Raw genomic sequence first — 25,866 nt, 5'->3', positions numbered from 1 at the left:
TGAAAAACAATATTCCCCATCAATCTGGTTCCAACTTTCTCGAATAGCAGTTGACAGATCAGCTTTGCAGGGTGGAGCCTTATTATGGACCAGTTTTTTTTTAATATCCACCATAAATTTTCAATTGGATTGAGATCCGGACTGTTTGCTGGCCATGTCATTGAGTTGATATGCCTTTCCTGAAGAAATGCTTTACCACTGTGGCTCTGTGGCAAGATGCACTGTCATCCTGAAAAATTATTTCGTCATCACCAAACCTATTTTCTATGGATGGAATGAGAAAAGTGTCCAGAATTTCACTGTACAACTGTGCATTGACTGCTGAGGTAACGACTGCCATCTCCCCTGGTCCTTTACCTGACGTGGAACCCAATATCATAAATGAGTTGGGAAATTTGATTGATTCAGGCAGTCATCTTTATATGTTTCGTTAGAACAGCACCAGACAAAAGTTCCAGCATCATCTCCTTGGCCAATGCAGATTCCTGATTCATCACTGAATTTCACTTTCATCCAATCATCCATACTCCATGATTGCTTCTCCTTAGCCCACTGTAACCTTGTTTTCTTCTGTTTTGGTGTTAGTGCTGGTTTTCTTTTAGCTTTTCTATACGTAAATCTCATTTCATTCAGCCAGTTTCTTACAGTTCTGTCACAAACATTGACTCCTGTTTCCGCCCATTTGTTTTTCATTTGTTTTGTTGTGCATTTTCTATTTTCAAGGCTTAGTGCTTTGAGTTTTCTATCCTGATGCTTTGACATCTTCCTTAGTCTGCCTGTATATCTACCTTTCATAACCTTCCCATTAAGTTTATACTTGCAACAAATTTTAGACACAGCTGACTGGGAGCAACCAACTTCTTTGGCCACACTCCATGTTGAAATTCCTTGTTGAAGGAGTTTTATAATCCTTTCCATTGTTTCAACTGACAACTCTCTCATTGGAGCCATGTTTCCTTTCAATTAGCCAAGTCCAACAGCCCATTAAAGTGCGTAAGCACTCCCTTTTAACTGCTGACTTATTAGCATTTTTAGACTTGTCCCAGTATTTGTTTTAGAAATGGAAATTAAAAATTGATTCCATAATTTTTTCCTCAACATTGAGTGATTCCATAATTTTTTCCTCTACTTGATTTGGAAAATTACATGCCATTAATAAAAAAAATCTCCTTGATTTTTTTCAATGTATATTTCACAAACCAGAATGTTAAGCTATTGAACAAAACCTTTTTTGTGTCATATCTGTGATTTGTTTGTTTGCTATAAAGTAAAAAAGCTGTGGTGATTCCATAATTTTTGCCAGGGGTTGTATTATGCTGCGATGCTTTTGCGAAAGTTGACCCTGATCAGTATAGATAATATTGCTGACCACTTCATGTTTGGTGCTATTGAATCAAGTAATCCTGATCTAATATACAACATTTATTTGACTGAATTTAATTTTTGCAAGATAGTACTTACACTTTATTGCCAAACGTTTGTAGACACCTAACCAATTACACTCGTATGTGCTTGGGATAACATCCCATTCCAGATTTAGTCCCCCCTTTGCTGTTATAATAACCTCCACTCTTCTGGGAAAGCTTTCCATTAGATTTTGGAATGTGGCTGTTCCACTCGAGTTCTTCCACTCCAACCTTGGCATATGATGTCTTTATGGAGTTCACTTTGTGCACAGTGGCTTTGTCATGCTGGAACATGTTTGGGCTCCTTAATTCACCTAAAGGAGAATTCTTAATGCTACAGCATACGAAGACATTCTAGACAATTGTGTGCTTTGTGGCAACATTTCGGGGAAGACCCACATATGGGTGTCCTTATACTTTTGGCCATATAATGTATTTTGAGCAAATATATAGATCTAAGATCATGTAACAGGCTAGTGGTCAGCTGTGAAATGAAAAGGCCACTATGTTATCTTGACACTAGAGAGGAGTTGAAAGATGTGAAGAGAAAATAAAGGTAGAGAAGAAGAAAAGAGAGGCGGGTGAAGGGACTGAGGAGAGAAAAGAAAGGTAAAGATGACTGAAAAGAAGAGTGGAGGCTGAAGAGAGGTCTTAATGATTAAAGTGATTTAATGATTCCTTAGTTTTGTGAGAAATAAAATAATCCAACAGTATTACTTTGTATATAAGTACATACAGTACATTTCCTATTTAGTTTTTCACAATAGATACTGAATAATTCACAGGAGGTACTGAATAATATACTTTAGATAAACAACAGAATAATAAGCTGGAACTTTAATGGTTAAAAAAAGGACATTGTCTTTTAACCACAAATTACTGAATCATTTTTATAATGTATGTATTACTGCAATTATTGACTGATTTTTTTAATCTTAAAGGGAATTCATTATGAAAGTGCATATGTACACATATAAACAAGTAAATAAACATCTTTAAAATATTTAATATTGACATAAAATATACTGAACATTGTAGCATGACAACATAAAATATACTGTACATACAGTGTCATGCTAAAAATAGTCACTTAATTTGAAAGATTTATAGATTAGTTATTTTATTTGCTATTTATTTACACAGAACAATGTTTGTAAAGGTGCGTTTTAAGAAATATATAATTATCACAAAATATCATTAATATAATATTAATTGCAGATAATTTAATTGCAAAACTGGCTAAAAAGGCATTTTTAATTTTTATGTCATCTGTAACACAATGCCGGTAGACATTGAATTATCTGAAAATCACATTTCTGAATCAACATTAAAATAGTAAATCATTTATAGAATATAAATATATTATTGTGCATATATCAAGTGTTCCTATATTAAAAATAAACACAATTTAATAAAAAAATCTATAAAATCAATTCATTTATTTTTAAATGGTTTTCAGTAAATATGCTGTTGTAAATTTCAGATGTTTGGATGTGCTTTTGGTCAGGTTTCAGGCTTCTGTAGATTTTATTTGGCAATACAAGGTCATGGAGACAACCATGGCGAAGAGCTAATAGTTAAGAAAAACAGAAAGGAGAAACATTATTTCTGAGAAAATGACAAAATGACATGCTATAACCAATAACCCTCTCTTTACTCTAACACTAACTTTTGATACAATAATTCTTGTGATTTTGCATTATTTACTACTAGGCAGAGTTTAAAGATAGGGGAGTGGCTAAATTACCTCAAGCGCTGCGATTCCCAAGGCCACAGCTATGATGATAACTGAATTCGAGTCAAAAACTTTTATCAGTGCAGGGTAACATCCCTTAACATTCTGTGGAAGAAAAAGATAAAATCATATAATCAGATAGCAGACAAAAAAAGACTGGGATATTAGTCATTTTCACAGTCTAGCAAATTTGTTTTAGTTAAAGAAATGAAGAAGAGTTAATATGCAGTTATAAAATATGAGAATGCCAAAAACAAATGACAACACATGCTCTTCCTCCAGCTAAATAGTCCCTGTGTTTTCTTTGTTTTTAGGTCAGTTTGTGGAAATTGAGTCTTGCAGTACTTGCATCACTGTCAGCTCTTTTAGCAGCTAGATGAATAGATTGTCTCTGCTAACTGAAAGAAATAAAAATCAGTAGGCTTTACCGCAACTGTAGCATTGCTGTATTTACAGGGTTGAAGCTGACAGCACTGGTATGGATACAGATTGGTATTTTGGACGAAAGGGGAACCCGTGAAATCTGAATAGTTGTTGAATCCGCAGCACTTCAGCTACAAGAGACCCAGACAGAGGGGGTGTTAAACAAACACAAGACATAGATATTAGCATATCATTTAAATACGTTTATTTTAAGCAGGACTTTATGTCCTAGAAAGCATGTCTTTAATTACAGAGATTACTGACCAAACACAAGACATAACTACTCTTGGAATAGAAATATATCAGGCATGGCTTCGTTTACTGAAAATGTGTCTTTATTTCTTATCAACACAGGAAATGCAATCAAAAAAATGGTATCAAGATTTTCTGTAATTAACGACAAAGTTTACCAACCAAGTCCATAGTGGTGTTCCACAGACCCGTGACATCTGGATTAGCGCCGTAGTCTTTTCGAATGCCGTCCACTACAGCAACTCCCACTTGACTTATCAGAGATTGTATCTGAGAGAGACAGAATGTGCAGCAGACATCATCAAGCAACAGGTGGTCTAAAGCAGCTCTCTGCATCTATAAAGGCTGTGTTACTTACCAGTCCCTTGAAGACCACAATCACAATTGCTCCAGCAACCTCAGCAATGAAGACTATCAGGATAATGACAAAGAACTAAGGAGGAAAAGACCAAGCAGACAAAAATGGTTAAAAACAAAGCAAAGTGTGGGGACCATACCTTGAGATGTGCCTCACGTGTGATCTGTGACCACAACTGAGAAAATCGTCTCCCATAACTAAGGCCAGAAGATCACAAACCCCCCACCCCCAAACCCAAACCCCTCCCCATCCCCTCCCAGGAATATACATCTAGTGGGCTAGCTCAGCTTCATCATTCTTGAGCAACCCTCTGGTGCAGTACAAGTACAATTATTTTAGATCATTTAGTTTTGAGACCCAATCGAAATAAAGAGTTTCCTGCTGAAAGTCTACATTTCAGGTGCCAAATGCTTATTCAGCAGCAGCAATGTCTGAGACAGTCGAGACACATGAGCCTCCCTGGCCCAATTTATCAGGTATCTTCAGTTTTAAGTGAAATGCAAATTATACGAGCCAAATCCCTTGGAACTATTGACATTTTATAACTCATCATCCAACTGGAAAGATGTGCAGGTAAGCTGAGTGAGCTAGGCTAGCTAGAAAGATCTTTGGATGCTTTACAGGATTAAAGCTCTGTATTAAACTTAAGATATCATTTTTGATGTTCAGTATTATTGACTGCCGTGGTAATTATATTAGATGCTGCTACAGCCTATAGGTGATGCTCAGAATAATGTGTAAGAGCATCTTTGCTAGACAGCTAAGTAGCTAGAAACATGTATGAATTAACAAGCTAGTTAACTAGCTAGCTAACAAACCTAGCAAGCTACTGTTGATAATCGAGGTGGTTTTCACTTCAGCGTAGCTCATGTGGTTAGTTAACATAAGAACAGAGTAGAAAATAGAACATTTTCAGATTAGTTGTAGACATGAACAATTTTCACTAGATGAATTATTTACTTTTTTGAGTAATTTTTTTTAATGACTACTTTTACTTTTTTACTCAAGCGAATTATTTCTACAGTAGCAATACTTTTACTCAGTTAAGTATGTGTTGTATTCTTGTCACCAGGGTGGGAACATTAAGTTTGGAAGTGTGTGTGGGTGTGTGTGTGTGTGTGTGTGTGTGTGTGCGTGTATGTGTATCCTACTAAAATAATATAAAATTGTATTGTTAATTCACTATTATTAGCCTTTGTAGTACTTTCCGTCACTGCTTAATCCTCTTACAGGAACAAAGACAAGCATTTATAAGGATTAAAGTCTGCGTGAACAGAACGTAATGTCTGTGGTGAAGGTGATGTCATCTGTAGAGAATGAACAATTCCTTACGTCAAACTGTCACAGTATACTCAGTTGAAAGGTAGGATCTCTGAATGCCATTACTTGTTAAAAGAGTACTTTCTTTAATGAGTAATGAACGTCTGGGTATGTGATTGAATGTAAACAGTATTCTGTAGTTTCAAGCTTGAATATAAGCAAACACAGAATAAAACCTGACCCCAACCGTAAAGGACATTATTGATGGTGCTGTATTAGTGCAGTTACCTAGTAATAATATAACTACATGCCTAGAAAAAAAAAGTGTACCAAAGGTTTTTTTTGGATAGTTAAAGGTTGTCAGCTTCCTAATTCCTCTACGATACGATACTACAGAGTTTAAGTGTTCCCCCACAAGATGGACAAACAGATGAGCCCATAATAATGCTAGATGAAACCTTTGTTCTGAGACAGTAGCGGTATGAAAGTTTTCAGTTGTACTAAGAAGAGGCCATAATGAACAGTTTAACAGTTTTAGTCGTTCCATTCTCTTCAGAACTGAGAGTGGCAACATATCTTTAGGATTATAATACAATTCCATCCATCTGGACTTTCAAATTTGTGCTGAACACTGTAGCCAAGGCAGCACACCTACCATAAGCAGCATGCACCTGCTCTCGCGAACAGCGCCGCAGCAGCCCAGAAAGCCGAGCAGCAGCAGCACGCTGCCCACAGCAATCAGCAGGTAGCCTACATTCAGCACCTGCTTCAGCTCAGGTGGTGCCCCAGACAGGCCTTGTAGAACGGTCATGATAGAGTTATTATCTACCTTCACCCAGATACCTACAGCCAAGATACCTGCTCCGGCCAGCTGTGGAGGAGAGAGACAGAAGTAGATAGAGAGGCAAGAGTACATGAAACAGGGACACTAGATCAGATTTCTCCTTTTATTAAAATAAACATGACTACTTGATATATCATGTAGCTCTTTATTTCTGCATTATACACTATTTGTGGCATCCAGTGCACAATGGACCTCATTCATAAAGATGGATAAGAACTAATTTATTCGTACACTGTTCACAAGAGAGTTCATACAGCAGCTTTGCTATTCATGAAAATTCATTTAGTTCTGAAAATCATTCTTATCCAACGAGAGCTTATGAGTTTGGGTAAATTTCCACATAAGGAGACTCACTAATGTGAACCTCAATCGATAGGTGTCAGATCATATCATTTGGCTTGAGTTACTGTGCTTTTTTGGACAGTGACATAATTTCTTATATGTTCTTAAATGTCCGATGACTTCAACCCAATTAAGCATGCATTTCACTTACTGAAGACAAAACCGATGGCAGAAAGACCCAGAAAAAAGCAGCAGCTGAAAGCAGTTGCAGTAAAGGCCTGGCAAAGCATCTCAAGGGAGGAAACTCAGCATTTGGTGATGTCCATGGGTTCCAGATTTCAGGCAGTCATTGACTGCAAGGGATCCAAGTATTAAAATAATCCTAATATTTATGATTGTTAGTTGGTTTTTGCCAATTAAACGCCAATTGTTTTTGAGCCTGTGAAAATGCAATATTTTTGTTAAACCCCTTGAATTGAAGCTGAAAGTCTACACTTCAATCACATCTTGATTGCTTCATTTCAAATCCGCTGTGGTGGTTCACAGAGGCAAAATTACGAAAATTGTGTCATTGTCCAAAAACTTATGGAACTGACTATGTATGGATTACTGGGTCATTTAGGAGGCACTCTTTCACCTTTTAGTTATCATTGCCATTTTCGGTGAACATTGTTTTTAATAGAGATTTTGCATTCCATACGTCATGGAGCAACTAAATGTAAATGTAAATGTAGCTGTGTCACGAACACATTAATTACTCTAATTAATAATTTACGGGTAGTTGGCATTAATCAAAAACGCACATTTGTATGAAGAAAATCAGAGATACCAAAATTTTTGTATGTCTATTTTGTTTTTTTCCCCCGTTTTTTAAGAGATTGATAAATGACGCGCAATTAAGACACATTTTTAGCATTTCCCTTTAGTGAAATATGTTTGTTAACAACCATCATAAGAATAATAGTAGTAAGGTACATCATTAACCGTATCTGTCCACTGAGATGTGGTATTGAGAGACTGAACAATTTGCATGCATGAATAAAGGTCAGAAAACAAGGAAACAAATCTCTCACAACATAGATGACAGTGCAGGTTAATACAGTTACTTTGGTTACTAATTTGTGTAGTGATGCATTTCTAAACACAAAAACCCTCACACAGTTAATCCAAAATGGGGATATTTAAAGCTTTAGTAATGGGTTTGTAAATTCAGTTCAGTATCACCTTAAAGGTACAGGAGATGGTCTATGTAAGTATGAAAATTAGAGATCATAATAAGTAGTATATAATCATTCCATGGTAATAACAGACATGCATCATTTGTTATTAAAATAACATCATCCCCTTCCCATTCCCTTGGATGAATTTTAGGATAATAAGAACTGTTAACGTTGCGCTTTTTGTCTGTAGCCATGACTAAATATCATGACTAAACATGACGGAAAAAAACAAATGAGGTGGACAAACAAGCATCCAATCAGAACAAGTGGGCGTCTCTACCTGCCTGTCAATCATGTGTCCTGTCAATTGAGAAAGCTCTTCTAATGTGCTAGCACTCAGGCATTCTAGCCTAGGTATTGATTGGGTGTGTTTTAAGGGACTGGGCTTTGGAGACAAAGCGAAAGGGAGTTAAATTTGGTTGGAGTTTCAAAATCTGACTATACATTTACGTACACTTGGCAGATGCTTTTATCCAACAGGATCAACAAGCAAGACAAACTTCGACAGCCTTCTGTTCACTAGCATAAAACCTTCACAAAGCTACTCAAAAAAGTTCTGCCATTAATTATAAATCCATTGTACTTACAAAGATGATGCCATTGAAAAAAAACATCATTGTTTTCAAAAATCCAAAGCAGCCCATCTTCACAGTGTCTGATGTACCTGAAACAGACATGCATGAAGACATGAATGAACATAAAAAGAATTTACACTGAGTGCGAAATTGGTCACACACATATCCTACTGCTTAGTCTGTGTGTTTATTGTTTTATTAAATAGGATGAGGTTCTTGGTTTTAAGGATCTCCATCCAAAGGGCACTGAAGCAGGAAACAACTGTTATAGCTTACTGTGATAAGTTATTTAACTGAATTAACCTCAGTGAATCCTTCTCTGTCAAATATACACCACTAAGTTAATCTTCCTGTCCAGTATCTACCTAAGCAGAAGCAGCAAATTTCATAATGTTATGTTATCCTCAGTTACCAAGTTAGTGGTTACAGTATGGTCTGTTGCTAACTGGACAATGACAGCTTTAATTTGTGAATATCTACATTGAGTGAACCATATAGAAATCACTAACCATTTTATTCATAGGGTCTTGCATTACAGGAGATTCAGACAAGGCCTTTAATTGTTTGTTCACATGTAAACCATTTAGTTACTGAGATTATTGTTTATCACACTTAGACAACAGCAATGCAAAATTAACCTTTCCAACAACATCAAGATCTGTCATACCTTTGAACAATTACTGTAATTGTTGTGGGAACATTTTCACACGGTAGAGGGAAAGAAGACAAAGATGATGTCATGGAAAGAGAACGAGGGACACGGTGTAACAATGGTAGGAACTTGTGGTTATCAGCTTGTGTAGTCAGTGTTCACCTTTTGGTTGAATTCATTAAAGAGAAGACATTCAGGATTTTATGAAACTTTGACAAAAAGTAAATTACATTGACAAAATCAGGAGGTCTGATTTTGTTCACATACACACACACACACACACACACAATTTTCAGGCATGTAAGCAATTAATTTGTGTATGGGGGTGATAAACCTCTAGATTTTTCTGATAATAAAAATCCGGTCACACTATTTGTTTCCCAATATTACTTTATTATAACATTTGAAGTCAGAACAAACCATCTATTGCAGGCTTTCTAGGGCCGTGCACTATTAATCCACTAAAGAGTTGCAAAATGCTAATGAAGATTGCAATCCTTAGCTATAACTACAGAATACAAAAAACAAAGAAAACCCCTATTATTCAGTCCACGATACCTTTTGAAAGGCACCATTCTGAATACAGTTTATAATTGTAGGAGAATACTCTTCCTCTCTGCTTAATAAAATCCATTTAAGTAAAATGTTGACTGTGCAATTTTTGTCTGCCAATTTTCTCTTTGAGCACAAGATGAAGCTGAAAAGTCTAGCTTAGTCTGACCAGATGCCAGCTGCCTGAACACAGGCCGGGCTGATCAAACCTGGTAGACCATCTTTGCCAGCAGGTTAGTGCTGGTAGATGGAAAGAGTTTATGAATTACTGCTACTGAGGCTAAATCATAGTTATTTTTTAGTTATTTTTAAGAAAATACCACAACAGTAACACAAATATTCGATCATTTATTGATCACTTTAGTCATGTAACAAGAAAGTTGGTAAACAAATGAAAAGATGGCGTACCAGTTTGACCAGCTCGGCCTGTGTTCAGGCAGCGGGCATCTGGTCAGACTAAGCTGGACTTTTCAACTTCATCTTGTGCTCAAAGGGAAAATTGGACAAAAATTGCACAGTCAATATTTTACTTAAGAAATGACAATATAACCAAGGAACATCATGACCTAGGTGTTTTACATCGCTGTTGTTCTTTTGGCTCGCATTAAGGGTCATCACAGCAGACCACCTTCCATTGTCCACATATTCATATGACACAGGTGTTATGCTGGATGCCCTTCCTGACGCAACCCTCCCCATTTATCCGGGCTTGGGACCGGCAGGGAGAGTGCACTAGCCTCTGCACCCCCAGTGGCTGGGGTTAGCGCCCAGCATGGGGAGATCAAGAGTCCCATGCTCTATCAACTGAGCTAGCCGGGCACCACCTAGGTGTTGTACATGTCTTTTAGAAATATATTTTAAATGTATTCTAAATTCTAAATAATAATATAAAGTTACTGTATACATTTAATATAATGTATTTAGTATTCAGCCATCTTTACGTTTTCAAAGTATTCTGCTCCACCCTAAAAAATATTAGGTTATGCTGCCTTGTCTGATGTTTAGGTTCGTTGTTTTCCATTCATCATGCAAAGAGGTGGTTTTAAAAAACCTCGAACCAGGAATGTGCATTTAAATGCCTACCAGACGCATTGCAAGCATGCAAACAGTCAGTGCATATAATGAAAAGGGCTCTCATAATCTATTCAGCCTATACCACACCTATTAATTAGGCCTTATCCACAGTTCTTAATCCAATAAACTGAGATAAGTGTTCTACCAAATCATTTTACAAATTAATATCTGGTTTTTATATTTATGCTCTTTATATTTAATAAGTGCCTCTAAAGCAGGGGTGTCCAATCTTGTCCAGAAAGGGCCATTGTGAGCGCAGATTTTCATTCCAACCAAGCAGAAGCCAAACCTGAGTCTACACCCCTGCTCTAGAGTGTAATGGCAGTGATAATGTAATGTACTGATTTGTAAAAACACTTACTGTGTTCATAAGCAATACTATTAACAGAGAAATTATAGCTACACATTCCATCAGGTTACTCACTCACAAACTGCATCAGAATCATGATGCTATAATATTTCAGGCAACAACTTTAAGTAGATGTATGTTTGCTGTTTGGAATTTATGTTGACACAACAATTAAAAAAAGAGGGATTTTATTTGACACATCTGCTTTCACACTGGGATTGTGGTGAAGAACCATGAAGAACCATGAAGAATCATAGCGTGTGAGCCAAGAGACAAGGTTATGATGAAGAGCTTCCTCTCCCTTCTCATTTCCAATAAATGACAGTTTATATTGAATATTCTGAATTTGAGGCACTGATGTTTAGTATCACTAAAATTCTGACCAGAGTTATCACTTTCATCACAGTCAGCAGTTACTATCAGCTACTGTCGGAAAAATTCATCTGGTAATGTTAAACATCTTAAAAAGCATGTAATCATATGTTACTGAAGGATTCAAAACTTACTAGATTCCACTTATGGAAGTTTCTCTGCCAAATATGATCTTGTTCACTCCACCAGTTCACTCATCCTATGAGTCACAAAGCTCTCCAGAAAAAGATCATTACCTGATCATAATTTGTGTATGCCACAGGTCAAATGTCAGATGCAGAATAATACATTTTTTTGTACTTCCCTTCACAAAAGATAGCATGAATTACATGGGCTTGTTCTGGTTATGTCAATGTTTATCTAGTGTTAGGTTAATCAGGGCAACACTGAAATCTCAGGAGCTTTTAGTTGCAGAGGTGTTTTTTTTTTTCACTGTCTCCCTAACATGGCCTATATGCATAGAAACAGGAAACTCCCAGTGTCCACGGTCCGTTTCGGCATCACACTTGACCAGCTGGTGAGTTGCTTCAGTGACTTATTAAGTACCCAGTCATATGTAACCAGCCCGAATATCAAAAGACTCAGTGAAAACAGAAACTGGGAACTGGAGTTTTGCTTTATCAACAGCATTTGTTTTACTTTGTACATGGCATGATGGTCTTCCAGGTTTTGCATGAACATTTGAATTAGTGAGTAACCTGATGAGATCAGGAACATTCATGCTTCGTATAAACAAAGACAGCCGTCGAGATTCAGTTTCTATCCTATTTAAAAATGACAGTTCAGGAGCTGGATGTTTAATTGCAGTAGAACTGACACATATTATCCAATGCCACTGAGAAAACATGCTAATGAGGCTCTCCTTTCTTAATTGAGGTTTTTTTGGATTTATTTCCTGTTGTCCCTTTATTTAATCTCATTGTTATCGCTCTTTTTTTTCTGAGGAGCAATGAGCTGGAAGTCCTGGGCACACCTGGTGACGGACGTTTCCTGGAGATGGCTAAACCTGTGGAGAACCCTTGAGATCCCATAGATGGAAGCGCCAAGCCAATTACATAATGCCAGTTTTTAACTTTTTGTTAAAGACACCTCCATGATATACATTAAAAAAAACTAGACGATACTAAAAATAAACAAGAATCAGGGTCCACTGTGGTAAATGTTCACTGGAAATGTAGAGATAGGCTTCAAACTCAAAATAATGACAGAATGTCTATTTGGGGTAGTTTCTGGGTGAATTTCAGAGAAGAAGCTTAGTGCAAGTATAAACAAACCTGCTCCAGGGAAAGTCATGTAATACAGAGCGAGAGAAAGAGATTCTTACCTTTACTGAAGACTTGAAGAGATTGAAAAGAATGTAAGATCACAGGAGGCTGCGTTGGAGCTTAGAATTTCTGAGTGTCCACAGAAAACAGGGCTGAAAATACAAAACGCCGGCTAGTCTTTTCTATACTTCTGCCTCTATCATTCTGGCTCAACTGCAGCAGGTATACAATTGCCAGAGGGAGGGAGGGAGGGAGGAGAGAAGAGATGAAAGAAGTGAGTGGGAGTGACGGTTCTTTGTTCCCTGTGGAGAAAGTCCCACCTGAGAAGGGAGGGGGTGCATCGCAGTGGTGGCCATGACAATGGACGGGCTTGCCTGTATACACATCATACATCTCATGTTTACTGGTACAGAGTAGAATTTTATTAAATGAAGCAAAGCCAAACAGTATGATGTCACTGCCGGGCATGTGACTGCTATTGAGATACAGGAACTACAAAGAGATTATTTAATACGGGAATATACACACACACTATACTATTTCTAGGTCAGCCTGTTAATGTAAGCAAGTTTGTGATATTGATGATGTGATATTAATAACTCCTTTGTAGAAAAGATAAGATTTTCCTTGAGTCTTATCCCTTGCATTGAAGCACATGGGCCTATGCCCATGGTAGCCTCAGATTCCTGTTCTTGGGTGACAGGATTGGAGCAAGGATTGGTCTTCTGCTGTTGTAGACCATCAGTCTCATGGTTCAGCATGTTGTGCATGCTGAGATGTTTTTCTACTCACCGTGGATATAAAGAGTGTTTATTTTCAACCAGTGTCACTTTGAACCAGTCTGACCTCTCTCATCCTGTTGCTCACTGGATGTTTTTTGTGTACACCCTTCTGTGTATACTCTAGAGACTGTCATGCATGAAAATCCCAGGAGATCAGCAGTTTCTGAAATACTCAGACCAGCCTGTCTGGCACCAATAACCACACTGAGGTCAAAATCACGGAGATCAAATTTTTTGCCCATTCTGATTTTTTTTATGTGAATATTAACTGAAGGTCTTGACTTGATTTTATGCACTGCACCACTGCCTTATGATTTCCTGATTGGATAATTGCAAGGGTACAGGTGTATATAGTGTACTGAAAAGGATGAAATGTTCATCTGCTTTAAGTGTAAGTGAAATTCAGTACATAACATTATTGTTTCTATGCCCATCCAATGTCAATGCAGAATTAGATAAGGCTAATGGATTTACTATTTAATATTAGCTTAGGAAGACCTATGGGATAGCAGTGAGGTTTATTAGTCACGAAATTAAGTGCCACTGTTTATATCTGACATACAGTACAAAATATTTTACTCAGTTGTACCTGGACAAACAATAATGATTCAACTCTTCATGATGTATTCATTATAAAAGACTGATGGATATAGAATAAAGCATTATAATCCTGCAAATATCTTCATCATATTAATTATTTTCTACAAAGGCTCATCCAGTGTTTAACCTGGCAGCCAAGCCCACAACTAGAAAATCTGGTTTCACTATGATAAAGCCCACAAAGAGGTTTTAAGAAAAGCTGGTCAACAAAGCAAGGCTAAATCTGCTCGCCAGAATATCTTTTGTTATTCCACATTATATATATGCCCATTAAAAACTACACGTTCATTTAACTTGGAGGTGTGGCTGAAACTTTGACTTCAAAGTTGGTATAGAAAAGTGAATAGAACACAAGAGAACAGAGAAGTTTGCTATAAAAATAATGTGAAACAACATAGTGGACTAAATGGCATTTTGGCATTCAAAATAAAATAGCTCAAATGAAGTTCAAATCCCTGAGAAATGTTATGAAATGAACAATGACTTATGCTTTGTTAATCCATTACCTTTCAACACTCCTCACACAGATGTTTGAATCCATGCAAATTCTTGTGTATAATAATTTGCACACCCACACACAGTCTGGATAAATGCTGTATTTGGTGTAACAAATATTCAAGCTCTCTGTAAGAGTTTATGCGCATGTAAAGACAGAAGATCAAGATAAATGCAGTTCAGTTGTAGCTTATTCTGCCTGTTCAAAAAGGGCCACAGTTTCAGATAAAGCACAAGCAGAACATCATATAGTAGAAAAGGAGATGGTCATTTTTCCCCAGAATAAACTGCTATTTAATAAACAGTATTAATACTTTCCACCAACTTCAATATAATAAGATTGCTATCATAATGAATCTTACTGAAGAGAAACACCAGAAATAGAAGTGCTGAAATGTTATTCCTCATTTGGCCTTTAAACACAATGATTGTCAACTCAAAGTGCTTAGACGTAGCAGAAATAAATGAGCTGGACCATAAAAGCTAAAGGTTTCAGAGAAATATAATAGTTGGTGACTGTTTCCCCTGAGAATTGAAGTACTGTAATACAGTCACTTCCTTGTAAGAGCAACCATTCAGTTCTATTTCAGGATATTATGCACGTAAGTGAGAGGTTACATTTGAAACACTTCCTGCTTTCTGGTTGGAGAACAATTAAAATGGGCTGTAAACATTATATGCAAATGTATAACACTTTTAAGGGGCTACCAACTACAGTGTTTACACCTAATGAATGACTGGCAAAAGCATGAGACTTCAAACACCTTGAAAACACACATCTGCTCTTCTCAGTGTATCTAGGAGTATAAACTAATAAGGTACCACTGCTGAAGTGGTTTCATTCAAAAATGAGAAGAAAGATTGAGGGGAAAAAAAATAGACTTTTCTCCAGAAGCTAGAAATAATCAAAAAATGCCAGCATACACTGAAGATTGAATAAATCTGTTTAAAAACATATTGGATAACAGTCTCATGTAAAAATCTATTCTACAAAGAAGTATATTAATAAATAATACAGGTTCATAAAAGAACAAACAAGATCAGTTATGATAAAGCAAATGCAACCTCACTGACTGACTCTTACTTTCATTCACCGTTACACAGTATTGCAATAAAAGTCCTACATATTCCCACAATTCACTCAGCTGTGTGTGTCAAGCCTTTCAGTCACTAATTAAAAAGCAAAGTTCAACAGAATAGCTACATGTAGTCAGACTGTTACACAAATATTGGCACCCCTAATGAACAGCAACAACAATAACTGTATGACATGAACATGCAATTAGTGACATTGTGAGTTTAAACATACAGACATACTGTATGGTTATATTATAACATAATATTTATTTAAAAAAAAAAAAAAAAAAAAAAAAAAAAAGTACTACATATTCTGCAAAACAATGATTTCCAAATTATTGGCACTTCCACAAATTAATATTCCATAAAACCTTTCCTGGAAAGAATAACAGCTCTGAGCCTCTTCCTGTAATGGCAAACATGATTGGAGACATTTGTAGATGGATTTTAGATCCTCCATTCAGAACATGTCTTTATATTCTTAAGTTTGCATATGTGGACTATTCTCAGATACTGAGGTCACCACTGCAACTCACTGTGTTCCTGTGGATTTTGGATTTGGATATATGATTGGGGTCATTATCTAGCTTAAAGACCCTTATAAAGCCAGGCTTTAACTGCCTGGCAGAGGTAGCCAGGTTATGAATAACAAATGTTATGATACTTGGTGGAATCTTCAACAACCCCAAGAGCCACCACATTTATAGCAGCTATGGTGACTTTTCCCTTTTTCTTCTATTTTCCCCCAGATATACTGATGGTGTTCATGACCAAAAAGTTTAATTTTGGTCTCATTTGACTGTAACTGATTTCAGTTGTTGTCTTAATGACACTATTTTTTTTTACATCTATTACCTGACACATGGAGGTCAACAAGCATTCTCTTCTGTTGAGACTGCTTCAGTTCCTGAAGACTAAGGGCTATTAAAACGGAACGTTTTCAGTTTGACAATATATTTGCATCTATTTTAAATAGTTCAGCCCTAAACAGCTGAAATGCTTCTGTACACTTTAAAATGAAAACAGATCTGAGGTTGTGCTTGTGTAGTCAATCCAGATTCCATAAAACCACAAATGTGAAACACAGCCAATCTTTCAGTTTCCACTCTTTGCTATTGGTAAGCTGGTGTTGCAATAACCTGCATATGCATATTAGAACATTCATTCATCTTCAGTAATGTTGCTAACCAGGATGAAGTGTTGCTATCTGAAGCGTATCCTGGGAACACTGGGCACAAGGTGGTGCACCCTGGCTGAGACGTCAGTCCATCACAGTGGAACATAATTGGCCCTTGTATTTTATGACACAAAAAGATATTCACCTGTTACATGTTGAAAAATAACCATTCTCAGCTGCAATACTTCTTAAAAGAATTCAGAATAAATTCTGTAGTGGCAATTTCCACACTCTACCCCTTCTGTGCACTTAATTCCACCTAAAAGACGTTCATCATAAAAAATTTCACACATAAAATGTGTTTAAACACATGAATTAAACACATTTTATAAAGCTCAAGATGACGATTTAGAGTAGAATGTGAACATAAACACTTTGTAAACAATACACACAAACATTTAAGAATCATGCAACACCAAAAGCTGGTGAATGAAAGCTGTGACCAGCACAGCACACAAAATAATTATGCCTCACACATACAGGTTTAACTTCTGCTGCTATTGGCCTCTTTAGACCACTATTCTTTTTAGGTCTTTCCTTCATGCTTTGTTTCATTATCTCCTCCCCCCTTGTGCACTTACTCAGTGCCCGGACCACAAACAGTACAAGCCAAGATAAAACTGGTGTTAACAGAAGCCCATTATATTATATATATATATCTCCATCTTTCCTCCTCTCTACACACACTCTTTCAAGTGGTCTGTCTGTCTGGGTGGCTTTTGAGCTTGTGGAACTTGACACTGTCAAGTTTCTCGAAGCGCTTGCCGCAGTGCTCGCAGGTGTAGTTGTAGTGTGCCTCCGACGTGTGCTTCTTCATGTGCCAGTTGAGGGAAGCCCGCTGACGACACTGATAGCCACAGATTTCACACCTGCAAGGATGAAGCCACTATTTTTCATACAGGTTCAGAGGGATGGCATGCCAGGTGATTTAGTGATCTATTATTATTGACAAGTGCAGTCAGAAAAACCCTGCATTGATTAGAAATGCATAATTTAAACCAATGTGAAAGAATGTTAAACTCATGTGATGAACTGTAAGGGTGTTATCTATGCCGTCAAAGCACACGGCAGCCCCCTATGTGCTGATAAGACAGCACAGATAACTTTATAGCTGGTACAAATACAGCAGACTGTTTTGGTAAGGTCTATACGGGATGTTGGAATGACATCATAGCTTGCTGAACATGTTTCGTTTTTCTAAAAAAAAATAATAATTATGCAGCATATTGATATCAGAATAATGCTGGCCTGAACACTAGATCAGTATGAGATCAGATGTGACAAATTTAGATTTTATACCATCAATTACCATTATGTTGACTGACACAGCAGATCTTGTACAAGAACAGAGGACACAGCATACCATAAAGCCTGTCTTTTAAAGCTCAGTCACCTACAGATGTCAGAGATCAATTAGAATTGAGTATTAGCCAATATCCAGAGCTCTGATATCAGTAACTATTAGAAAACCAAAAAAGTGGGATTGATGCATCCCAAATAAAAAATTGTGTTGTTACGTTTTCACACAGGCCATTTCTCAGCTTTTCCATGGTACTTTCTGTTGATAGGGGTGGGATAAATTGAGCAGCAAGTGAACAGTCAGTTCTTGAAGTTGATGAGTTGGAAGCAGGAAAAAATGGGTAAGCGTAAGGATCTGAGTGACACTGACAAGGGACAAATTGTGATGGCTAGACGACTGGGTCAGAGCATCTCCAAAACGGAAGGTCTCGTGGGGTGTTCCCAGTACGCAGTGGTTACCTGTACCTACCAAAGGTGGTCCAAGGTGACAGGGTCATGGGCACCCAAAGCTCACTGATGCGTGTGGGGAGTGAAGGCTAGCCTATCTGGTCTGATCCCACAGAAGAGCCACTGTAGCACAAAAATGTTAATGCTGGCTATGATAGAAAGGTGTCAGAACACACAGTGCATCGCAGCATGCTGCGTATGGGGCTGTGTAGCCGCAGACCAGTCAGAGTGCCCATGCTGACCTCTGTCCACTGCCAAAAGTGCCTACAATGGGCACATGAGCATCAGAACTGGACCACAGAGCAATGGAAGAAGGTGGCCTGGTCCGATAAATCACATTTTCTTTTACATTGTGTGGACGGCCGGGTACATGTGCGTTGCTTACCTGGGGAAGAGATGGCACCAGGATGCATTATAGGAAGAAGACAAGCCATGGAGGCAGTGTGATGCTCTGGGCAATATTCTGCTGGGAAACCTTGGGTCCTAAATTCATGTGGATGTTGCTTTAAAATGTAAAGCAACCACCTACCTTAACATTCTTGCAGGCAAAGTACAACCCTTCATGGCAACGATATTCCCTAATGGTAGTGGCCTCTTTCAGCAGGATAATGCTTCCTACCACACTGCAAAAATTGTTCAGGAATGGTTCGAGGAACATGACAAAGTGTTCAAGGTGTTGACTTGGCCTCCAAATTCCCCAGATCTCAGTCTGATCGAGCAACTGTGGGATGTGCTGGACAAACAAGTCCGATCCATGGAGGCCCCACCTCACAACCTACAGGACTTAAAGGATCTGCTGCTAACGTCTTGGTGCCAGAAAACACAGCACACCTTCAGAGGTCATGTGGTGTCCATGCCTCGATGGATCAGAGCTGTTTTGGCAGCACAAGGAGGACCTACACAATATTAGGCAGGTGGTTTTAATGTTAGGGCTAATCGGTGTGTGTGTGTGTGCTTTTATTGCATTGGGACGTGAACAAATAATTCTGAACAATCTATGAACAATAAACCTAATAGGTTAAACCCACACAACAGGTCTTTGAATGAGATCAGGTTAAACTCACTGTAATGGCGTCTCTCCTGTGTGAGTGCGCCTGTGCACCTCTAAATGGTTCTTGCGTTTGAAAGACTTGCCACATGTCTCGCAGATGAAGTCTCGCACTCCTGGACACAACATAATGGACAATGGCCCTTATTCATCAAATAGTACAGTCAAATTTGGTCGTAAACCAAAGTATACGCAAATTCCACAGTGCTGCTTTTCATTTGTACGATCAGTCTCTGAATGAATTGCATGTAAATGAAATGCATGTAAATATGAGCATACTATTTTAACAACCCAAAAACTTCTTGTTAAATAATAAAAATGAATATATTATACATCATATATACTCAATATCAGTATAGCAAGATAAGTAGCATAAGTAACAACATTAAAAAAGCAAACAAATTGATAACCTTGAACAAAAGCATGCCTAAAAAAAAAATTTGTCCCCTCTTCTACTTAATTTTTCCACAGCTCTCCACAGCCTACTGAATGCTTTCGTTTAAGTGCCTCACCATTACTACACCTGCATAAATTAGGGCGTGTTTAATGCAAATTAAGTGTATATGAAGATAAACTGGGGTGAGTTATATGCATATGACATGTAAATTTTGGGCTAGGAGGTAGAAACCTGCAGCTGAAGCCGAGTTATTTCAGCTAAAAATCACCACTCATTTTGTTGATGTACAAAAGTGCAATGAAGATGCAGATTTGTTCATATGTTATTTTGTGTTCTATTTGATAAGTAGTGTAGGCAAGTGTCCAGCTTAAACACCTTTTTCAAAAGAATCTCATACACTCACTACTAGAAAAATAATTTTCATATGTGAACGCAACCATAAGCAGAAGAAGTGGAAGTGGGCTTACCCGAGTGAATAATCATATGCCGATGTAGATGGTTAGATAGGTAAAACTTCTTCCCGCAACCGGGGTGGGGACACACTTTTGTCCTGCCTTTTCTGTGTACCAGGTTCACATGGTTCTGTGACAGACAAACCCGAACATCAATTTACAGTTACAGTCCCTTCTTTTAGAAAGAAAACCAACAGAATCAGTGCATCTTATGTCTGTGGTACTGTTAATTATTCCTAAATTGAACTTATAAGAGCCAATTATCTCCTGTAGCAGGTTCACACCCAAGTGCTCATTAATGAGAGTGAACTAACACTTTTTGGTAAACATGTCGGGCTATTACACTTACGTTTCCAGTGAAATTAAACCAACATAATGACTTTAAGGATGTCTGCAAATTCAACTATGATGACCGAAAAAAAACTCCACAGTTATAGGTACAGGTAACAGAGACATTAAACAATAAATCAAACTACAATAAAATCCAAAATAATGTTTGTACACCATTTATGCTTGCCTTTAATGGTAAACCAAATTTCCATTTAAGTGTGGCAAAAACAATAACAACAACAACAACAACAACAACAAAAAACACATTACTTTATGAAGGCTAATGACCTTTGCTTTTTCCCCAGGCTACTTCCTATTCCTGTAAGCATCAGGAAGGCAACAATATAATTACAAACAAAACACCCCTTAGTGTGTATTAAAGTAAATTCCTTAGTGTAAATTCTTTAGTGTAAAGATTTGAGCAATTTAGCACATGACAAAAGCAGCTGTAACCAGTCATAGGAGTGTTCTTCAAGCAAGCTTTTAGTTGCCCATTTATGCAGTGTAGCACCAGAGTAGTGTTAGTTGTACCCACCTGGTAGCTGCTGAGGGCCACGTACACCTGGCTGCAGCCCTCATACGGACAGTGGAACATTTTCAGCATGCCATCTGCCTCGATAACTGGACCCTGACGACTTCTCTTAGACCTGAAGGTTGCATCCATGCACACACACAATTTTCATCCCTAAAACTTGCATCATCTCTATGAATAGGTTGATATCAAAAATCTTAACAATAAGGAAGACAGATAGTAAGTTTAAAGTACGCTTCATGATCATGAAGGCAGTGACTCAGAAATCTCACTTTGTTGTATAACAACCCAATTGTCCCTCTATAGATTCACACAGACCTGCTGAGAGAGCACTGAATATCTTTCTGACTGCGTGATTCTTCACTAGGCTCCAACGCCGGCTTCTCGCTCAGGTCTAGAAAACAACATATTAAATTACTGCTTTTTACAATGAACAAATGGATGTGTAGTATTTTGTAAGAGTTACATTTCAATCATATATTAAAAGGTACATTTAAGACCACAGGTGGCACAAGTGAACTGCTTTAATAGTCACTGGTGTGGCTTTGATCACAAGCTTAGCACAGTAAGTAAATAATATATTGAGCTACTAGACTGCAGCGCTACTCATGATGTGTATAAATTGATATGCAGCCTTTATAATGATGAAAACATAGTGCAGCTCCATCATACCCATCATGGTATCTGTAGGTGAGACGCTGTTCTGGATGATTGCTTCTGATTGGCACATCTGATTGTAAGACATCCCCTCTATCACGGTGCACGTGACCCCCTCGACGTCTCCGCCACCCACGTTGAGCTGAATGCCTTCAGACGTCATCGCTTCATAACTGGATCCTGTGATTATGATCAGCTAGAGAGAAGTGAATTTGAAACAGGAAGGAACCAATGGAGCAGGGTGGGTATGTATGTATGTATGTATGTATGTATGAATAAAAAAATAAATAAAATCTGACTTGCACTTAGACTTATAAATTAACTATCAACACTACAAAGATGCAAAGTAGGCTTTGTGTGCAGTGTAAAGTTGGCCTTACAATATATGATTTTCTGTAATTCAGCAATAACATATCTCCAGAGTGACCTACCTGTGAGCCCTGCAGTGTAGCATGCTGGTCTGGTAGCTCACAGCTTCCCACCATGCTCTGCAGTGCCTGTGTTTCATAGAGCTCTGCTTGTACTGGAGTGGCGGCTGTGGGCGTGTGGGTCATTCCTCCCGAAATTGGTCCGGCCCCATTCTCTTCAATGTCCCCCGTCAAATTACTGGCTCCGTCCGGTCCCTGCAGATTTTCCATCAAAGCCGCCGTGACCACCACGCATTCATAACCATCTGTCCCAGGACCATGATGACCTAAAACTTCAGACTTTGAGTCGCTTGCCTCCACCAAAGAAAAGTCATCTCTCACTTCATTTTCACAGTCAGCCATGGCCAGCTCCTGTTCTCGTTCTGCTTCCGTTTCCCACATGACCTGGTCCCCCAGGGAGGGTGAGGATGTGACAGCTTCGCTGTGGGATTCTGGGAGTTGACTGAAAGCTGTGCAGGACATCTGTTGAGCCACTTTAGAAACCTCTGCTGTGGCACTCTCCAGTTCATCTTCAGTATCTGGACAAATGATGGACATTATACAGTGCATTCAGAAAGTATTCAAACTGATTCTTTTTTTTCCCACATATGTTGCAGCCTTATGTTACAATGCTTTAAATTATTTTTTTTTCTACATCAATCTACACTCCATACTCCATAATGACAACACAAAAAGACAGATTTGTGATAACTTTGCAAATTTATTAAAAAGAAAACTGAAATATCACACTGACATAAGTATTCAGACCCTTTGCTATGACACTTGAAATTTAGCTCAGATGCATCCCATTTCTCTGGATCATCTTTGAGATGTTTCTACAGATTGGTTGGAGTCCACCTGTTGCATATTCAATTGACTGGACATGGTTTGGAAAGGCACACAGCTGACTATATAAGGTCTAAATGAGGAGACAAGACACACAATTTGCCACAGGTGGACTCCAATCAAAGTGTAGAAACATCTCAAAGAAATGGGATGCACCTGAGCTAAATTTCAAGTATAGCAAAGGGTCAGAATACTTGTGTCAATGTGATATTTCAGTTTTTTATTTTTAATAAATTTGCAAAGTTATCACAAATCTGGTTTTTGTGTTGTCATTATGGGGTATGGAGGGTAGACTGATGTGGGGGAAAACAAATTTAAGCATTTTAGCATAAGGCTGCAACTTAAAACGTGGAAAAAAAAAATGAAGGGGTCTGAATACATTCTGAATACACTGTATGTCCAAGCAATGACTGTAAAGCTACCACATTGTAATTATTTCTAAGATTCTACAAATTTTCATAATTCTAGTTTAAAACCATGCAATTATAAATAACTGCAGACATCTAAAAAAGTCACATATGCAAGCCAAATAAAACAATTTGTGAATACAAGTGTTAAAAAATGTTAAGTATTCTTCATTGTCTCACACACACATGCACACATTTTGCTATGTTTTAGAGAAAGTTGGGCTTTCTTTGATTTATGATTACTCATACAACCACACCTGCCAATGTCCTTTGGTTGCTCACAGCTGTTGCTGTAGTCTGGACAGCTGTCTTTTTCTTTGGCTCTGGATCACCACTGTTGTCCTCCTCATCAGACTCGCTACTGCCTCCCACAGGCCATGAAATGTGCTGTATGAATGAATGTTCAGCATCACACTGCCAGACCACAGTAGTGGACAGGCCCAGCGTTGGCTCTACAGACCGCAGCTCAGGCTCATGAGAGCACATCTGGCAGTGCTGCTGATACCAGCTCACCAAGCTGTGTAAGCTCGTGGCAGCCACCTTCTTCCCTACATGAAGGAAAAAAAGGGATGCTCTTCATGTACATTTACAGCATTTAACAGACGCCCTTATCCAGAGCGACTTACAGAAGCACTTTGTAGACTCCATCAGAAACATACTCTCATGCTAGTTCAATAGTTCAGGGTCTAAGAATGCCATCAAGCTAAAATACTGTTAGAGAGAAGTTAGTACAGATCAAAAAAGAAAAAAAAACACAATTCAATGGATATTGTTTACATTAGAGTTCATTTAAGTGCTTGGTGGTAGGTCTTCAGTCTTCAGTTGAAGACAGTCAGTGACTCAGTTGTTTGGACAGCCACAGGATGTTCTTTCTACCAATTGGTTACCTGCACACAGAACAGTCTTGATGCATGTCTTCCTTGTAGCTTGAGGGATGGTGGGTCAAATCGAGTCATGCTAAATGCTTGAAAGGAACATGGTGCAAAGCAGGGATTAATAAGTGCCTTCAAGTAGGCAAGCACTGGTTTGTTTTCGGCTTTGTATGCAAGCATCAGCAATTTAAGTCGATTTAAAGGCAGCTACATGAAGGCAGTGGAGAGAATGCAGAAGTAGAGTGATGTGGGAGAACTTGGGGAGACTGAAAACAAGTCTTGCAGCTGAATTCTGGATCAGTTGAAAGGGTCAGATGGCACACAGGGGAAGACCTGCAAGAAGCCAGTTACAGTAATGCAATCTCAAGATGACAAGAGACTGAACAAACATCTGAGTGGCCTCTGTAGATAGAAACTGCCAGATCATCCTGATGCTCTAAAGGAGAACCTTGCATGATGGAGTCAGGTTTGTAATGAGAAGAAAGAAGGACAGTTAGTTGTCCCAAACTACTCCGGGGTGGCATGTGTTGCCAAACGGTGTGATCCCAGAGTTGATTTTCTTCAAGGATTTTTACTGTTCATAAAGATGATCTCTGAACTGAGTTCTGTTGCACCTGCTGTGTGTGTGTGTGTGTGTGTGCGTGATTTTAATTAATCCTGGTTTAAAACTTCTTAAATCCATCTGACAGTGCCTAGATTTATGACACGCAATGAATGGCAAATAACTTTTTTCTGCATGAACCTTTAAGAATTATTACATTACCTTTTTTCTGATTTCTGCACAGTTCTGGAAAGTTCTTCCTGCCAGGATAAGAACAAAAGACAAGAGCGTTATTTTTGTGAATCAAACTTTAAATTGTTTCAGATCAGTCTGACATAATTTGTGTGGATAATTCTACACCGTTTTTAACAGTAAAAGACATTTTACGTGAGCTGTTAAGAGGGAAGAAATGTTGCACATACACGCAGTATTTCTGCTGGTATCTTTCTCCGTAAGCCGAGTTCAGCAGGATTAAATACTCGGCGAGTCCGGCGTCGCTCATGCAGGTTTTCTGTCGCAGGTCGCTCCAGACCTTGTGCGATTCTCCGAGGTACACTCGTCTAACATCGTACTTTTTCCGGGATTCGAGTCGTCTTCGAGCTCGGTCTGTGTCTGACAGCCTGGGTCGACCCCTGCACCGCCGTAAAATAGCATGAATTTCATTCCCCGGGTCTTTCGAGGCCAGACTAGCGGTCACTTCTGAGCACAGAGTCGCCATCTTTACATCAGCTGTTGAGTTGTTGTGGTTTTTCTTAAAGGGATTTGAGCTGAGCGGAAATACGAAAACACCTTTAAAGGAAGTGGATTTTTTTTGTGCAGAATATGAAATAATACAGTTCACACACGAACATGTTGGTGTTAATTGTTTGAGTTGTTTTTAT

The 25,866-nt window shown here is 38.2% G+C and overlaps 2 protein-coding genes across 2 annotated transcripts; both read right to left on the bottom strand.

The window, feature by feature from the left end:
• Nucleotides 1-2,057: 2,057 nt before the first annotated feature.
• On the bottom strand, nucleotides 2,058-12,860 carry tspan34b (tetraspanin 34b). Its single transcript, XM_026916251.3, has 8 exons — nucleotides 12,679-12,860; nucleotides 8,368-8,444; nucleotides 6,090-6,305; nucleotides 4,175-4,249; nucleotides 3,979-4,086; nucleotides 3,570-3,695; nucleotides 3,154-3,246; nucleotides 2,058-2,976 (listed from the first exon to the last, which is right to left on the bottom strand). The coding sequence occupies exons 2-8, from the start codon at nucleotides 8,422-8,424 to the stop codon at nucleotides 2,917-2,919; spliced, it is 735 nt and encodes a 244-aa protein (XP_026772052.1). The 5' UTR covers nucleotides 8,425-8,444; nucleotides 12,679-12,860; the 3' UTR covers nucleotides 2,058-2,916.
• A 2,562-nt stretch (nucleotides 12,861-15,422) lies between these two features.
• znf653 (zinc finger protein 653) lies at nucleotides 15,423-25,842 on the bottom strand. The gene is made up of 10 exons (XM_026916100.3): nucleotides 25,408-25,842; nucleotides 25,208-25,245; nucleotides 23,830-24,120; nucleotides 22,344-22,858; nucleotides 21,928-22,108; nucleotides 21,574-21,649; nucleotides 21,259-21,370; nucleotides 20,409-20,523; nucleotides 19,561-19,660; nucleotides 15,423-17,619 (listed from the first exon to the last, which is right to left on the bottom strand). Exons 1-10 carry the CDS (start codon nucleotides 25,701-25,703, stop codon nucleotides 17,442-17,444), a joined length of 1,902 nt encoding a protein of 633 aa, XP_026771901.1. The 5' UTR covers nucleotides 25,704-25,842; the 3' UTR covers nucleotides 15,423-17,441.
• Nucleotides 25,843-25,866: the final 24 nt, after the last annotated feature.

The sequence above is a fragment of the Pangasianodon hypophthalmus genome, chromosome 13 (genome assembly GCF_027358585.1).
Source record: "Pangasianodon hypophthalmus isolate fPanHyp1 chromosome 13, fPanHyp1.pri, whole genome shotgun sequence".
NCBI classification, from domain to species: domain Eukaryota; kingdom Metazoa; phylum Chordata; class Actinopteri; order Siluriformes; family Pangasiidae; genus Pangasianodon; species Pangasianodon hypophthalmus.
Note: the sequence above shows the minus strand (reverse complement) of the source record. Positions and strands in the feature narration are given on the sequence as shown.